Here is a 17,276-nt window from a genome sequence, read left to right as displayed (position 1 = left end):
ATCAATGGCGATAGTTCATCGGATTCAATGTTCATCAACATTCCGCACGTTTTTGGCGACGGAGATCATCCATGGGTATTTGTGGCTCAAAGCTTGATATGATCCTTTGGTTTTGTCTCAGATCGCCGACACGACACCCCCACGATGCCGTTATAAAGGGAGGTGTTCGGAAGACACCATTTCTTCAACCCGAGTCCTTGTGACACCTTCCTCTCGCGATGGCTGGAGTAGTCCCAGACAAATCACTTATACCTACTTCACCAACGACAGTAGCTATACAAATAGCAAACTGCGTAGGAGGTAAATTTCGACACCCCCAATGACCCTAGCCATGTATCACTTACTCATCTTCATAGTCTCTGCTATTGCCTTCAACCTTTGGGACATGTGTGTCACGATAGATCAGGAGGTCAGTGGATGGCGCGGTGCGTGTACGTAAACGATGCCACTGAATTGTAAGAATAGGTTGAACGGATATGGGGGTACCCAGTTCCGCTTTTATATATGTGTATCCTGCTGACTCGTGGGTAGTGAGCCATGGACGCGCACGAAATTTCTGTATTATATCTGTCGTTACCTCCCGGTCACTCTTATGGTGTAAGTTCGATCAAACAAGTCACCTCCTCTGCTTTATCAACCACCTCCATTATCCTAGATCCACGCTGCCAATGGGCGCAATGAAGCCTCCCAAAATCACGTACACGTATCACGACTGCTTCATTTGGCAATTATACCAACTCTCCGCCACAATGATAATATTCTCAAGTGTGGAGTTTGTAATGCTTCTACGAGGTGAGACAGCTCCCTATGCTCATATGTTTTTTGTCTTATCTATGTGACAGTGGAGGCTCTGTATAATCAGCACCGTTTTGTCCGTCTGACGCTACGCACTCTCTATTACATCGAAATGATACTCATGGTTATTGGGATTGGAACCACTATGTCAAAGTTCCGCTATGATACGACTTGTCTCGCCATTGGGCTTCCGCCCATGGCCATTATCTTCGCGTAAGTCTTAATCTCAATTTCATACCAGACGGCGGAAGATCCTGCTGATGCTGGGACTAGCGTAATCACGCCGGTGAATCAAACGCTCCTCTTCGTATTTACTTCGATCCGCTTCTGTCAAAGGGATTCGGCAGCACGGTTGGGGCATGACACCTCTTGTGGCATTGCTCATGCGAGATGGCACATGGAGTTTCTTCCTGATCGAAGGCAGGTGGCTCAATTGCTCGACATTTAGTAGACATTGACAAGCGTTTATTAGCCCTCCTTGCGGTGAACGGAGTATTTTTCTTTGTCATGAGCTCCCCGTACGATTCTATGTTAACTTAGTGAGAGGGTCGTTGTCTGCCCCTACCGACTGACAATAACTTGCCGGTAGTTATCTGCTGGCTGGTTTCTCCTTCATCGTGAGTTTAGCCTCTTCTACGTCTTTGTCGTTCATTATCCATTCTTGTCCCTTCACAGGGATACCGTGTCATTCTGAATCTACGACGAAATGGAATAGTGTCAAGGCGGGAAAGCGATGAACTAACGAGTGTAGTAGTTTTTGCAGATCGTCCACCTTTCGAGGTGAGTCCAGAGACAATAACAGGCAGCCCGATGGATATTGAACTGAAGTTCCATGCATAGAACACAGGAAACGCTACAATACGCAGTGTCTAATGCCCAAATACATACTCATACATCTTCATTCACGTCATTCGACTGTCTCTGATGGGACTATCCCCGCATCTTGCATTCCTATAGGTGTGTCATTCCTCAGGCTGTTTCCTATCGTAGTGACTGCATTCAGCTCACCTGTTTCGATTTCCTCGTATGAGCAAGATGTGTAGCTTTGCCTTTGCGTATTCCGATTGGTCCTCTGAACACACGGAATAGGATTCTCTCTAGGACATTCTGGGGATCCACAGTCGGTTTCGTCGCGCAGCACCTACAGTATTATCTTCAGGACCATGCACGTTGGTGATTCCACCAACATGTTTGCACCTATAATTGTCGCACTGATTTCGTGCCACTCAAATCCGAGAAGCCACCCCAGCACTGCGCAGCTCTCAGGAGTCAAAGATACCTCTACTCACTTCGTGCTCGCGAGGCGCTGTATCGTGTCGATTGTGACTGAAGTCAACGCCATGTCTTTGTGAGATTCCTCGGGGTTTCTGTCTATATATGTAGATGAGATGCTCCGTTGAAGGTCCAACGAGTACTTCCGTCTAACAACCGCAGGGTAAGTTCCAATTCGAGGACAACGCCACATAGTCCAAGACTAGAACTAGGTTCGGCCTCGAGGCTTCAGCATGGTGGTTCTTCGAAGTGACGTGCGTTTCCCATCAAGTGAACAGTGGCTCTACTGCGTGGGTACGGTTCTGAAGCCACGACTCTAACCGCACTTCGCTGCGTATATAATATACCGCACATGTCCACAGCTCGTCGTCTACACGCACCCGTACTTCTACTAATCATCTAACCACCAACAACTGCGGGATTATTGCAACTTCTTATCAAGGTTGTTCGGTAAGTTGGTTCCCTTTGCGACATATCTTCTTGATGCGAGCTGCGTCCACCGCAGTAAACAAGATGTCCGCTAAAAGTCAAGGCGCTACTAAACAGGGGAACAGCCTGGGTGCCCCACGAAAGCTCTCATTGACAATACCCGCCAACGAGCCCATGTTCCTCCCGGACGGCGACTCGGTCACTGCCCATAACAACACAACGACTTCCTCCACACACACCTCCCCCACCGTAGCTTCAAATTCTCCGATTGATAATTTGAAGAACGGAAGCTCTCGCCCTTCCAAAGAAGGCATGCTTGATAAATTTAAACAACCCCCAGTGGCCAAGCCACATAGCAACGGCGCGACGCCAGAAACAGCCGCAGCAACAAAGCCTTCAGGACCTCTTGATTTGGAGGCGATCATGAGCTGTATCCTGGGCATGAAACGACTCTCGACCACAATCTACTCAACTTTCGAAACATTCGAGAAGCAAACGGCCAGGGTCGCTGGCCTCGCACCAGCAGTAGATGCTGCCGGCCAAGTTAGTAGACAGGTTGTCTCCCTAGAATAACGTCTTACTGACATCCGATCTGATACAGCTTCAATCACTTCGAGATGCGTTTGAAACCAAGCAACAAGAGCGAACGAAGCGGGTCGCAGAGTTGCGCTCGCGATTTGAGGAGGCGGTACCTCGACTCATCGACGAATATCGTTCGAAAGTAGACGATTTAGTGAAAGAGGTCGTCGCCGAAGAGATTAAGGATCGGGTGCAAAGGGAGGTGTGTATTCCATTCAAAATTCTTGACTTCTTGGCGAGTTCTAATTCGCCTGCCATGTCATCGATTCCAGTTGGAAAACCAGCTCCCAGAGAAGTTGCGGAAGGACGTCGTGCAACACGAGCGACAACTAATCGAAGTCCAAGCGAATCTATACAACAAGTAGGTCTTCATTAGCGCAGTTCGTTACTAGCTGGTTTAACTTGAATGATAGCGAGGCGAGGAGATTTAACGCGTCTTTAGTGTCGCCTCAATCTTTGACTGTCCCCCTCAGGCCCCTCCTCAGGCCCCTACCGACTCCTGAGCAGTCCCCGTCGTACGTCCGGTCCCCCATCTTCTCGCCCGAGACAGCCGTACCCGCCGTCCCGCTCCCCACCCCCATGACGGCCGCTCCGGCGTCGTTCTCGGGGCCCCGTTCGAGTCTCGTACCCCCAACCCCATCTGCGCTTTTCCCGAAGGATCTTCAAACCCTGTTGAGATACGATGCCCAACGCGCTCGACAGCTGCTCGCAGATTACGGGCTTATCGAGGAGACATCAGAGAGTCCGTCAGGTTCGGAGGTCCCGCCATCAGGCAGCAAATCACTCCAAACACCAGCGACGACACCGTCCACGGTCAAGGCCAAGAAGGAGAACAAAGACGCGAAAAAGGACGGGAAAAAGGGCAAGGATCCGGCACCTGAAGAAGTCAGCGACGGAACGAGAGAGGCAGATTTGACCAAGTTCATGGCGCACATAGGGGTGGGTATCTGTTTCTGCAACTTGTCATGACAGTATCCCTGACCGTACTGTCTATAGGTCCCCATGAAGATGGTTCCAAATCCTTGTCTGAAGTCGGCAGCGAAGCCAGGAAGGCCTTCACTAAGGGTTATTATCACCGGGCCAAGTCTTTGAGCTCGACATTCCTTGATACCAATTGTAACTGTATGGACTTGGGTTCTTGGTGTATTTGTACCTGGTTTGTACTTATACGACATGTATTATACCGTCCTTTCAATGGCAGCATAATGTGTATCACCTCGGGTATATTACATCGCAAATGCTCCAAGATGCTGCCCGGTACTCTGAGGTTGCTGATACAGTACAGGCGACCGGGAGATGTTCCTACATAGTCCCGAAAGTCCAAGGTATGCCCGATCGTGGGGTCAATGGCGATTACTACGCTTCCCGCTTGCACCCGCCAGGTAAAAGGAATCGAAATCGATCTGCATTTTTTATCAAGTATAAGGGCAGACCGACCGCCGACGTTTGTCTAAGGTGGGCTGGGTTAGTCACGAAGCCATCGTAGAGAAGCCGTTTGGTACGCACGGTGTCAAGCTCAGTTGCGACAGGAGATCAGCATACTAATCAGTGGAAGGCTTCAGTCATCTTGGGAGAGCATCAAAGATGGAAGCACGCACGCTGTAGGCCTCTGGTAACATGCCGAAAATATCTTTCCCTTGACATATTGTATCTTGGATTCGTTGCGGCTCGAGCAGGCGCATGTCACCCCCAACACGATCAGAATGGGAGAAGCCTGTCATCTTGACGACGTATTCTTTGATTGTGCGGAAGCAGTACGAGCAATGCCAGCCAGCATCGGCTAGGATGGCTTCCGTCGATTGAGAATGTCTGTAATACGTTATTCCAGGGACCCAACGATGCATACTTGCGCGCCAGGAGGAAGGCCCAATGTACCATTCAAAGCTGAAAAGTCAGAGTCAGGAATAATCCACGCGCGACGACTATTGCGGTTGGCTAACCTGTAGAGATAATTCCGTAGCTGGAGATGTATAGCTCGACCGAACTCGCAGGCTTTCAAGAGAGATATAGAATGTCGGGATGGAATTTCGTCAACATCAGACATAATCACGAGTGTCTCTGTCTGGGCAGGAAATTGGGATATTTGTTGCTTAAGCAGGGAAGACATAGTTCCACGAGTGTGAGCTTCGACGTCCCATGCCGATTGTGAAGGGGTTAAAGGGTATCCAGGCAGGCTGGAGAAGATAGGGTTTCATTATTCTAATTCATTTGAGAGATTGGCCGTACTCACAATAGGTATACGATCTTACTATTGAACTTGCTGAACCTAGCGCGATTGTCTGCGAAGTATGTCTGCTTCGGCAACCCCGTGAACGTCGCATTCGATTCCACAATGAGGAAGTAGTCCACGACGGGGTCCAACTCGTGCATGCGGATTTCCAAGAGGTCCAGTTCGCTGCTCATCAGCACCGCGTCCAGGACTTTCACATCCGAAGCAGCTCGCGTGCGTGGACCCCATCCATGCATTTTACACATATATGAGTCCATCTCCATCCCCTCCGTGTAATAGTGTGGTATTATGGCTTTCGGGCCTTCGGCCTTGTCCCAGAGCGGGCGCGTCGCGTACGAAAGTGCATTCTGTATTTGATACCGATACTGGCTGAGCAGCAGTATGAATGTGACCGTGATGACAAGGGTTGGGATGAGAAGCAGCTTGTATCGCTTTGGCACTTGAATCATCTTCGAAATAGAGGTCCGTCGATGTCGAAGTCGTCGAGTGTGGAGCGGGGTTGCGCAACGCGCGCCAAGATTTGCACAGCAAATTCAGGCAGGTGGTGGTACCAGACAAAGAATGGGGGTGAGCTAGTGGCCTGTATTATAGAAGTAGGAAGCGATGCACAGCCTACAACTGTGGTCGTCGTGGTCGACGACCTGAAACAATGTTCGCATCTGCGTCAAGTGCGCCAGTGACTGTCACGGTCAATTCAATACAGTTTCAGAAGGTCCATGGACCAACGGCGCTATGATTCTCACGATACAACCAAGAAGTATATACGGATATGTGTTTCGTATACGTTCAGACAGCTAGAGACTCTTGCATATTCAAGATAAAAGTCACATAGAACCTGATCATCTCCACGAAAGCCGATATCTCAATGTCTACATTGGAGTGAGCGGAACGCTGGGCACATTATGAACCCAAGACTTACGCTCGTTTACTGTATGAACTCCCCCTCCAAGAGGATTATTGGAGGTACCCAGATCATGATGAGTGTAGCGGAATATATGGTTCGTCAGACCCCAGTAGTAGCGTGTATCTGCCGAGACAAAGCAGCCTATTAGCAACTTACATTTGCGCCTCAAGAATTAACTTACCAGTGTTTCCGGTTGGCATTCCTGGAGTCTGAGAGGGGAAGAGTAAATGTAAACCAAGATGCTCCCAATGATCACTACGCACAACGAATATGTCTCCGCTCTGATTATTCTGCGACCGGCGGGCGTCGTAGGTCGCTCGAATAGATCCACTAAGGATGCCATATGGTGTAGCCCTATCCATAACAATGGGAGTGACAGGCGCCGGCTCGAGAACCAAAGGAGAGGATATGCTAATCGTTCCCGCAGACGGCGCATCTTTCTCAGTGATCTCATGCCCAAAGGCCGTGTAACTCAAATTGAACTTATGGGCGATTTCCTTGAGGAGCGTGGTGTCGCGTTCCTTGACAACATTAGATGAGCTGCGTGGGCGATATGAAATATGAGGGCGAGTCCAAGAATAACATAGAATGGAGGCATGCCTCATCGAGTCAATCCGGTGATTGATGACCGCGCGAGCTTGTTCCGGTAGCGCATTGGACTTAACTCTGATAGAGGAGACATCAATGCGCCACGACAAACAGGGATCAAACGTTTGAAGGGACTCACCCGCCGTTGATGAGGTCAATAGCTTGTGTCGTTCCCGCGAGACTCTTCTCTACTGAATCGGCAAATAGCAGGGTCTCGAGTTCGCGCAGTTTCTTGTCAGATTTCAGTGATTGACGAATTTTGTGCCGGAGCGTTGGGTCCATTTCCTTGCCGTGTTGAGCCGCGCATTGTAAACGGGCATAGATAGTTGATTTGCGGTCCTAAGGGACGAACGTTGGTTGTCAGGCCTAATGTGGGTGCTGCGAAGGGAATACTCACTAGATGCACGTCGAAGGGGTGATCCTCGAGGTATACAATAGCAGCGGCAAGCATTCCGATGCTCTGTGGGTGCCCTTGAGAACTAGTAAGGATGAACGAACGGAGAGACTGACTGTGTGGCTAGGAGGAATAGAGGAATGTCCCCCTGGTGCCGTGACTTCCAGATCCACATTCATAGACCCTTTCTCAGCGACTCCAGGGCTACGCGATGACAATTCATATAAATCAGACGAGAAGTGAACGTACTGAAAACTTACCCCGCGAAGGTTGTGCCATACTCTTCGGAGAATCCTCCTGAAGGATATAAACATGAGTACAACAATGGATATCATACAATAGTAATATCCCACCTCCTTCGTCAATGATTGCCGTGAAGGAATCTTCGCCATAACGGTCTAACAGGACGGGGGCAATATGACCCGCCCCTTGGACCCCACCGGCTTCTTCGTCAAAGCCAAAGGCAAGGACGACTGTGCGTGAGGGTTGGAACCCGCGTTGCAATAAGAGTTCAATGGCGGTCCTGAATATAAATTAATCGTAGTCAGTAGTCGTGTATTGAACTTAGGAAGAGGGAAACCCACATTGTCCCAATAAGACCACTCTTGTCGTCAGAGGAACCACGCCCCCAAATGCTAGTACCTGTAGCGGTTCGATGTCAGGATTGCAAGAGGAGAAGGATAGAAAAGTAAGTATCACCATCAAAATAACCAGACCACGGTGGATGAGTCCAAGACTCTATGGTGTCGGGGTTTACGGGTACAGTATCTATAAATCCCTATGAAAGGAGGTCCCTTAGAGTAGCGGTATCATTACCAAGGTGGGCCATCATAAGTAACGGTTTGAGCGATGTGTCCGAGCCTTGCCACGTATACAGCAAACCGTAAGTGTTCACGGTCTCGAGCTTCAGAGCCTTGTAACTAGAATAGGAGTGGTTTAGGAATGATTTCATACGGGGGGACTCGAAGAACAAACATCTGAGGGAAGTTCTGCGCGAGGTATTCGTGGAACTTGGAATGCACTTCCCATCTTGGATCCTCCCCAACGGGACCCATGGAATCGAAGGTTTCTCCGCTGGAGCAGGGCATGTCAGATGACACCCAGCGGGTCATTTAGAAAGCAAACATACCGCACGCGTACTGCACCGCCCAGTAGCTCTGCTGCATGCTTTTCGAACGAATCCGTAGATATCAAGGCACTGATATCTGACCATAGTCCGTGGTTTTGTGTGGGGACGAGAGCTTCGGTCTGCGGGCACACGGGGGCTTGGTTCATCGAGGCATGGTGCCAGCATCGGTGGCCAGCAAAGTATGCCCCAACGAACACAACTACTAGCAGTAGATGAAGACGACGGGATTTGCTACGGGCTCTAGCAAGCTGCTCGCCGCCTTCAAGGATCGTGGTTTGTCCCATGACTGCGTGTGATGAGAAAGATAACAAATCCCATGGATATGTTCACGACGGTTCCCCACGACAGGGGCCGCATGAGTGTATGATCGAAGACGCATTTCCGTTCCGTTACGACGCACCGATCAACGAAGTAATTAGGCGCCCAGTACATCCACAACTTTTGAAAATCATCGTCTGGACGATCATCGGAATAGGAGAATGGGACGCGGTCTCCTCCTCACCTCGAACCTGCCACAGCTGCAGAACCTCATCAAGAGGGATCCTGCTGCGTACAAGGAGGAATTCCTGCAACAATGGAATCACTACAACAGCATTCGCCAGATATATCTCATCAACCCCAACGAACATGCCCAAAATTTCCGAGAACTTGTAGCGTTCATATCTCAGGTGACTGGTTTCTCATCAAGTGGGTTGATATTCGTTACTGATGACATTCATAGGTATCGACTTGTTATCCCAAAGAGACCGCCGAATTTCCGTCACAAATTTCGTTCTTACTTCTGGAGCATTATGGTGCTCTGTCGCCAGATACACGGAAGGCTCTCGTGCAAAATCTGGTCATGTTGCGAAACAAGAATGTCATAACGTCTGTCGAGTAAGCCAAAGATCCGCTGGTGGAAGCCCTTGTTCACCTCCATATAACAGGTTGCTCAAAACGCTGTTCCCCCTTCTCCCTCGCACAACGTCTTCATCTCTTCGAGCATCAATACGCAAAACTATCCTCACAGATATCAAAACGGCTAACTCACGAACGGCCAATCACAAGCTCAATAGAGCCGTCCAAGCAATGTTATTTGGCATGGTTGAGCGGGGCATGGACGGAGAAGTGCAGGGTGACAAGGGAAAACTCAGAGCGAACAATTCTGGGCCAACCAGTGACAAGGCAGCGCATGGAGGCGAAGACGCGATCTGGGCAATCATCCTCACAAAGGAACTGTGGCGGAAAGGCGTTTGGTGAGCTCGGTTCCAGCGCAATATTCTTGTCAAGTTAACGGATGCGTAGGACTGACGCCAAGCCAGTGTCCATCATAGCACTTGGCTGCTTCCATCCTGTCCTGAAAGTGCAGAGCGCTTCTCTCCATTTCTTCCTTGGTAGCGACGAAGAGAAGGAGGACAGCGACGACGAAGGGGACGACGTAAGTGGTCGAATTAGAGATTTAATCAATCTCGTCCTCATTAACTTCTAGGAAGTTGACGTCAGCGCTCTTCATCATCGCCGGGAGATCAACAAGAAGACTCGCAGCGGTGACAAGAAGCTAAGGAAACAACTGCATAGCGCAAAAAAGGTACCTCATCTCTATCATCTTGTGGGATCGTCTCACTTAAACATACGACTATAGAAAAAGTACGGTAACCAACCGACATCCAACAACCCCAACTTCCCCGCTCTCCAACTCCTCAATGACCCCCAAACCTTCGCGGAGAAGCTCTACGATCTCCTCAACCGCTACGACAAACGCTTCTCCCTCGAACACAAAGTCCTAATGATGCAACTCCTCTCCCGCGTCATGGGCGCCCACAAACTCTGCGTCCTCGATTTCTACACCTACATCTTCAAATACCTGACCTACCATCAATTGCGCATACCTTCCATCCTCGTTGCTCTCGCGCAGAGTGTTCACGACCTAACGCCCCCTGATGCACTTACACCTGTGGTCCGGAAGCTCGCGCACGAGTTCATTCATCCTGGAGTGGCTAGTGAAGTTGTCGCAGCTGGGATCAACGCGATACGGGAGGTGTGTAGGCGGCAACCATGGGCGATGGAAGAAGACTTGTTGGGAGATTTGATTGAATACAGGAAGAGTAAAGATAAATCCGTCACGGCTGCGGCCCGAGGCTTGCTACAGCTGTACCGAGATGTAAATCCCGGTATGCTGAAACGACGTGAACGGGTAAGTCGCTGTTTTTCTATTCTACCATGCAGCGTTAATGGTGAGGTACGTGTATTAGGGCAAAGAGGCTGCGATTGGGATGGCCGCGGGATCCCACCAGCCATTACCATTCGGACACAGTGCGGACGCTGCTGTCGACATCGCAGGTCTTGCGGTAAGACATCAGGCTTTTCTCTATCCACGCGGACATGTAATATCTGTACTTTCAGCTGCTGGAGGATCATCTTAAGCAATTACGCGAAGAAGATGGGGTTGAAGACAAAGAAGACGACGAAACTGCTTGGGACAACTGGGACGTTGAGTCGGATTCATCAGATAGTGAGTCTGAAAGCGAGGGCTGGGTTGACGTTCAGAGTGAGGGAGGAAGCGATATCGAAGTCAGCGACTCGGAAGATGAGAAAGATCCGGAGGCGAAATTAGAGAAGGAAGTGGATCCTGCGGACCGCATATCAACACTGGCTACAACCAAAGTACGCGTACTCCCATTCATCCGAGTCCCGTGTTCCTTATCATCTCTTTTAGATCCTTACTCCCGCTGACTTTGCTCTGTTACACGATCTACGGCTACAAGCCGCCGCGAAAGCGGTTGAAGCTGGGGGCGGCAGTAAAGCGAAGAGAAAACTAGCTGCTCTTGAGGCAGAGCGCAAGGTTGCTCGAGAGGGCGCGAACGAAGAGGACACCTTCATCTCCGAGAACGACATCCTGGGTCCTCGAAAGAAGGCGAAGGCTGACTACGAAGAGCGCATGGCCTCTATCCAGAAGGGACGTGAGGGCCGCGACAAGTTCGGATCGAGGAAAGGCAAGAAAAACAAGGAGACCGCCAGCTCTTCAACGAATAGGGAGAAAGCGAGGAACAAGCCCATCATGATGATTCTCAGTAGCGGAGCGGTGAAAGGGAAGAAAAAGAGGAGTCTCCGGGAAAAGCAACAAAAGTTGCGCGCACATATAAATCTGGCAAAGAAGTCCAGATAAAAAATACGAAACCTTCGTTGCTTATACCACTGCTGTTGTTGTACTCCACAGGGCAAGACCAAGCCGTCTTATATACATTGATTGCATTTCGATTGCATTTCGATTTCCACATAATGATAGCCGGGAACATTAAACTAGTACACTAGCGGGCGGGGTCGACACCATTATTCTCCTCGATAGATAATGTAGATCAATGTACCGTAGTATGAATGCCACGATCTTAGCATCCAATCAACTCACGATGCCCATTGTCCGCCGTCGAATGATCTCCAATGGCGGTAGGTCATCTTCCAAGACGATGGCTGCACATGACTACTCAGCAAATTTTGGACACAGGGAAGCAGACAGCACTTACTACTTGATGATTTCTCTGCGTCATCTTTATCGCCGTTCTGCTGGGAGTTCTCTTCCTCAAGTTCCCGGGCTATAAACCTAGGAAGCATAGAGCGTCGCCTCTGCGGAGAAGAGTTAGTATCAGCACAAAGTATACAGAACGGTAAACCAACCTTCACAACGCCAGCTACGTTAACACCCTCAAGGTCAATGAGGTGTGGTGTCTCGTCCGCCTTTTCTTTGCGTTCGGCGCACTCTACCACCCAGGCTATACCGACAACATGAGGTTTGTTCTTGAGTTTTCTACATATGCCCAGTCAGAATATACGAAAGAAAAGGACCGGCCAATACAGACCTCCACTTGTTGACTGTGCTAGTAAGACCGTTCTTGTACACCACATGTGTGCAAGTCGAACCGACGCTCGATAGGATCTATTCGCTGAAGTTAGAATACCGAACCATGAATGAGAAGAAAGACGTACCCGAGCCCCCAGCCGTTGAAGCATCTCTAAGAACAGCTCGCCAGCATCCTCACCTTCATCCGTCCTCACATCCAAGAATACGGTGCAGTCATCTAGAATCGAGAGGGATTCTGCTTTGTTCTGCGTGTCACCGTTCTCTGCATCTTTTCGACTAGACGATACGTGCCCCCCAGTACCTGCCTTGATTTTTCCCAATGCTCCTGGCGCCGTCTTAGCAGCGGAAGACCGGGTTACTCGGCCAGACGGAGGAGTGTTGTTTTCGGTGCCACTTGCCTCACCCAACTCGGCCGTAGTGGCTGCGGGGTACGTACTGCTTGAGCTTCTGGTGCCTTTGGGGGTTGCTGGAGGACCCATCAAACCAGGTGCACTAGGTTTCGGCAAAGAGCTCAGTGATTGAGATAGTCCTTGAAACGCCAAGGAAGCGCGACGTGAAGCATTTTTGCTCCAAGCATCTTTCTTCTTGGAATCCTTTCCCTTCGTATCCAGGATAACGGCCATATCTTCATCTACGTCCTCCCTAGGAACAGGCGGGGCCATAAAGACATCCGTGGACGTCTCTGTTGTGCGGGGAGTAACGTTCGAAACCTCGATATCGTTGTCCGATCCATCGTCGGCGTTGTTGCCGTCGCCTTTCACTGGACTGTGCATCACACTCGGAAGCGTCGTTTTCTTGCTCGCTCTTGGTGCAACGCGACCTCGTCCCAGACCAAATATTCGTGGTCCAGAGCCAGGCTTAGACAGTATACTATTCCTCTCGCCTGCTTTACCCCCTGATTGGAGTCCAAAGAAATTCGTCATGGGCTTCTGAACGAGGGCACGAGTAGTCTTCTTGCCTGATGTAGTCGGGGCATTTGCCTTGGAGAGGGCCTTGGGCACCAAAGCGCTGGCATCCAAAGTAGCAGCCCGCGTCAACGAAGTGCGCCGATTGATTGCTGAATCGTCGACGGTCTTTGCGGTATCTTCGTCGTCATCGTCATTAGTGTCCCGATTGAAACCCATGCTGGTGTTGGGGCGGGAGGGAGGTGGCATTCGGAGTTTGTCAAGAGCGTCCGATAGGTTCGAAAGCGATGACGGTCCGGCAGTGCCTATAGAAGGTCAAGATGAGGGACCAGCAGGAATCAAATCACATACCGGCTCGCGGTAAGTACATCGAAGACGCTCGGGCAATCTTCGATGGAGATGGAGAGCCATAAGTTCTCTTGGGCGCAGATGCTTTAGCAGGTGTCTTCGGTAGCGGAATCTTCGAAGTACGTCCCAAAGAACGGCGGCTTGGCCCTGCCTGCTTCTCAGGTGAGGTAGGGGCAGAAATTACCATGGCATCAGTGTCCTCGGTTGAATCTGCGGCCCCACGAACAACGGACGGTTGGACGACTTCGTCTACAGACGGCGTAGGATCTTGGGTAGCGTTGGATTCAGAAGGAGCACCGATGTTGCTCTCTTCGTTCGGTTTATGCTGCTGAGAGGTGCTACGAGTTACACGCCGAGGGGAAGTCTCGGGTATCGAAGATCTCGGCAAGCCCTTCTTTCTCTTCCTCGACGGAGATGGCGGCTGTGGAGGAGCCAGAGGTTCGATGACTACAGGTCCAGGAGGTCCCCCATCAGCGACGTCTGGCGAGGCTTCGTTCGGTGTTGCAGACGTGACGATCTGGACAGTTGAAGGGGCGGAGACCTCTTTTTCGAGAGGGGCACTCTCGGGCTCTGGGAGAGGAAGGGCTGGCTCAGCATCCTCTTTGCGCTGTTCAGTGCCATTTGAAGTGGTCATGTCCGCACGCACTTCTGTCGGCGGGGCATCCTCTTCAACAATCATATCGGAGGGGGTTGCCTCGATAAGAGGGGTAAAGAGGCTAACGCCAATGGGTGAAGGAGCTGGGTCCGGGTCCGGGTCCGGGTCTGGTGCTGGTTCTTGATTTGAGACCGGCTCTGGCTCGTTGATGGGATGTGTGAGCAGCACCGGAGATGGAGTCTTACTCTTCGGAGGATCTTCGTCAGACTGTTCTGCTGATTCCGGGGGGAACAGCGATGCAGGAACCACTAGGACTGGCTTCGGCTTCTCCCTCGGTCGCATCTTCGACTTCAACGTCACCTTAGGCTTCTCTGGAACAACGGCTGGCTTAGGATCAGGTTTCACGACCGGCTTACTGTTTTTCGCCAACTGAGCGGAAGCTTTGCTTGGGCGGCCTCTAGGCTTCGGGGCGTCGTTCGTCTTGGATTTACCCGCGGCCATGAGGATAGAGAAAGCATCAGGCTTTGTTGGAAGAGCACCAGCGGTAGTCTTGGAAGGGCCAGCAATACCGTTGACAGCCCGTGCCTTTCCTGCGACCTTTGATGACGGAGCTTTGGCATCAGGTTTAGCCTGTGGCAAATGTGTCTTGGTCGACGAAGAGGCTGCCGATGGGAGGTCAACTATACTAGAAGGACGGGGAAGTCGGCTCTTTCCTTTGGCCGCGCGTTGCCGGGTGGCAGGTAAGCTTGTTTCCGGTTGTGCTGGCTAAAGAGGTTGTTAGTCCATTGTACCTAACGAATATGAGTTCAATTCACTTGAATCACGGGGAGTTTTTCCACGACAGGGGGGACTTCAGCAACTGATAGTGTTGCCAACGGTTGGATGGGGCTGGGGGTCGAGGAGCCAGAGTGCGCAGAAGTCAACGGAGACAAGTCCATGAGATTGTTAGAAAGCAGGCTAGGACCGCCGTTGACTTCTTCAATGATGGTTGCAATCTGCGGCGGTACTTCAGGAATATCGGGTGAGCTAGTGGCTGGAGGAGGCGTGACCGGACTGGGAGGTTCGCTCAACGGCGACAATGAGCCCCGTTCGATACCTGTGAGCAGTGCCGAGTCCGAGTGGCTTTGTGGCACTTGATCTACTTCCATGAGTGTTTCGTCTGGTATTGCCTCGAGTCTTTCGGAAGGCAGTATCGGATTGGAGAAGATGCGCAACTTAGGCTCTCGTTCCTTCGACGGTGAACGCGAACGAGGCCGTCGAGGTGACGGCGGGAGATTGTGGAGGTCGTAATGAGGGATATCAGGGAGGATAGGATTGAAAGTCGTAGGAAATAATGGAACAGAGCTTGCACGAGACTTGGGTTCATATTCGAATACCGGACGAGATGAGGCTGAGGATGCCGGCTTCTTTGACGTCGACGACGGGGTGGCGGAACGTTTGCGTTTCTTTCTCGTGGCAGCAATGATGCGAGGCTCAGAGGACGCCCGAGCAGTGCGTTCTCCATCCTGAAGCTTGGTATTCAGAGTCTCTCCGAGGACCTCAAGCACCTCGAGGCCGCGCCGCGCGCGCTTAGAGTGTCGAACACTTGGCGAAGGAGGCACCGAGCCAGACGGCCGGCCAGTGTAACTGTCGTGATGTGTCGGTGAAGACGGACGTTTTACGCCAGAATTACCATTATGCGGTAGAACTCTTGAATTGCTCGTCTTCCCGGGAGATAGAAGCAGTTCATCATCAGAGTCCTCCCCAGCCACGATCATGTCCCTGCCACCCACTTGTCGAGCATTCGCCTTGGGAGTGTCCATGTCCAACTCCTCTTGGAGTTTCAAGTCGCTCGTAGACGGTTGCTGCGAGTTCTTTGCCATTGTTTTGGCGTTCTTCATCGGAGATTGCTGCAGCGAGAAGTCGAGGTCCGGCAGAACGAGTTGTGATCGTGTGCGCTTCTCGCCAAAGGGATTAGACATGGTGGTAGAAGGGAGAGATGATCTTTCCGCAGGACATGCGAAGCCAATTGTAGGCGTCCAGACGATACGCGTCGGGAGATTTCAACCAAGACCAAGACGCGCTAAGTCCTGCGAGTCGAAATCTTACACGTGATCAACCAAATAGGGATCATCATCATCATCTCTTGCCACCACACGGTCACAAAACCCTCTAATTTGCAGGTGAGACTACAGATTCAGTGATTGAATCCAGAACGCTTCGGCAGCATGCTCTCTAGACCCATTCACTAATTCTCGTGGAGTACATTGTAAAATAGAATAAAAGATACGGTGAGGTCTATCAGGATGTTCAAACGGCCATTCACAGCCTCTTGAATTAAAGAATGTTTAAATGTAAGCTAATTTACCTAGACATACTTTTCTTATTCTTATGCATACCATGATCTAGCCAGATTGTCCCCAGATTCTCTGTACGAGAATCTACATTTACTCACTGATGTGCACGCCTATCTACGGCAGCAATGGTGATTCCGGTCAGAAAACACTGATGGGATCTAAGTACTTCTCTACTTGTGGGGTGGGTACACCCAAACAGCCGGCTCCAAGTATGTGAGCTGGTCTGAGCTGGTGCAATTTGTCCCAGCCGTTCACAATCGAAGAAATTACCATTGTCCATTCCATAACCACCATTCTCGCCTCCAACTTCAGGCGAACGCCCAATCCTACCTCCTACCTCACAATATGAGCGCCCAAGTGCCCTCTTTCCAGTTGAACGATGGTACCAAGATTCCGGCTGTTGGAATGGGGTGAGCCGTCAAAATTGAGATCATCATTGAGAAATATGGGCGCTGACATTGAGCCGGCTGTGTACCGTAGCTGTTGGATAGGTGTAGTCGGTGGAGGCCAGCGCGTTATTGACATGTGTACGAAGGCACTGAAGGTAACAACTCATCTGTATTAACACTGATAACGCCCATCAAATTGTCTGGGCAATAGAACGGCTACCGGCACTTTGATACAGTAAGTCGATCCAATTGTCACAGCTAAGATTCCGGTCTGACCTATACCGTAGGCATCAGTATATGGCAAGTCCTGTACTTTTGGTGACTATGTTGTGCGAAACCTATAACCATAGGGAACGAAAAGGAGCAATAAACGCTTCGCAGATTCCACGAGAAGAGATTTATATTACAACCAAGCTACCGCGCGTATTCTCCTTGCTGATAAGTCATTGGCATAGCCCTAATACTCTCGCTGTTACAGCAACGACGCCCATCACAAGGTGCTTCAGTCGTTCGAGGAATCACTCGAGAAACTTGCATGTGGCTACGTG

General features: G+C 50.6%; 5 protein-coding genes across 5 annotated transcripts; 2 read left to right on the top strand and 3 right to left on the bottom strand.

The window, feature by feature from the left end:
• Nucleotides 1–2,550: 2,550 nt before the first annotated feature.
• On the top strand, nucleotides 2,551–4,167 carry PC9H_007384 (uncharacterized protein; the record flags this gene model as incomplete). The annotated part of the gene is made up of 5 exons (XM_036776915.1): nucleotides 2,551–3,039; nucleotides 3,098–3,277; nucleotides 3,348–3,436; nucleotides 3,489–4,014; nucleotides 4,072–4,167. The coding sequence occupies 5 exons, from the start codon at nucleotides 2,551–2,553 to the stop codon at nucleotides 4,165–4,167; spliced, it is 1,380 nt and encodes a 459-aa protein (XP_036630535.1).
• Nucleotides 4,168–4,431: 264 nt separating this feature from the next.
• On the bottom strand, nucleotides 4,432–5,754 carry PC9H_007383 (uncharacterized protein; the record flags this gene model as incomplete). Its single annotated transcript, XM_036776914.1, has 5 exons — nucleotides 4,432–4,525; nucleotides 4,582–4,616; nucleotides 4,674–4,959; nucleotides 5,016–5,249; nucleotides 5,306–5,754. The coding sequence occupies 5 exons, from the start codon at nucleotides 5,752–5,754 to the stop codon at nucleotides 4,432–4,434; spliced, it is 1,098 nt and encodes a 365-aa protein (XP_036630534.1).
• Nucleotides 5,755–6,091: 337 nt separating this feature from the next.
• Nucleotides 6,092–8,604, bottom strand: PC9H_007382 (uncharacterized protein; the record flags this gene model as incomplete). The annotated part of the gene is made up of 15 exons (XM_036776913.1): nucleotides 6,092–6,174; nucleotides 6,225–6,332; nucleotides 6,391–6,418; nucleotides 6,473–6,749; nucleotides 6,810–6,875; nucleotides 6,937–7,136; nucleotides 7,195–7,257; nucleotides 7,308–7,395; nucleotides 7,452–7,488; nucleotides 7,545–7,714; nucleotides 7,776–7,833; nucleotides 7,891–7,959; nucleotides 8,008–8,111; nucleotides 8,167–8,265; nucleotides 8,321–8,604. 15 exons carry the CDS (start codon nucleotides 8,602–8,604, stop codon nucleotides 6,092–6,094), a joined length of 1,734 nt encoding a protein of 577 aa, XP_036630533.1.
• Nucleotides 8,605–8,799: 195 nt separating this feature from the next.
• On the top strand, nucleotides 8,800–11,465 carry SDA1 (Severe Depolymerization of Actin; the record flags this gene model as incomplete). Its single annotated transcript, XM_036776912.1, has 9 exons — nucleotides 8,800–8,988; nucleotides 9,042–9,196; nucleotides 9,247–9,555; nucleotides 9,605–9,737; nucleotides 9,789–9,887; nucleotides 9,942–10,493; nucleotides 10,552–10,647; nucleotides 10,703–10,963; nucleotides 11,016–11,465. The coding sequence occupies 9 exons, from the start codon at nucleotides 8,800–8,802 to the stop codon at nucleotides 11,463–11,465; spliced, it is 2,244 nt and encodes a 747-aa protein (XP_036630532.1).
• Nucleotides 11,466–11,696: 231 nt separating this feature from the next.
• PC9H_007380 (uncharacterized protein) lies at nucleotides 11,697–15,964 on the bottom strand (the record flags this gene model as incomplete). The annotated part of the gene is made up of 7 exons (XM_036776911.1): nucleotides 11,697–11,767; nucleotides 11,821–11,920; nucleotides 11,972–12,101; nucleotides 12,154–12,230; nucleotides 12,281–13,365; nucleotides 13,412–14,768; nucleotides 14,819–15,964. 7 exons carry the CDS (start codon nucleotides 15,962–15,964, stop codon nucleotides 11,697–11,699), a joined length of 3,966 nt encoding a protein of 1,321 aa, XP_036630531.1.
• Between the last annotated feature and the right edge of the window lie 1,312 nt (nucleotides 15,965–17,276).

Source organism: Pleurotus ostreatus (genome assembly GCF_014466165.1).
Source record: "Pleurotus ostreatus strain PC9 chromosome Unknown scaffold_5, whole genome shotgun sequence".
NCBI lineage: Eukaryota > Fungi > Basidiomycota > Agaricomycetes > Agaricales > Pleurotaceae > Pleurotus > Pleurotus ostreatus.
This window is presented reverse-complemented; position numbering and strand designations above follow the sequence as displayed.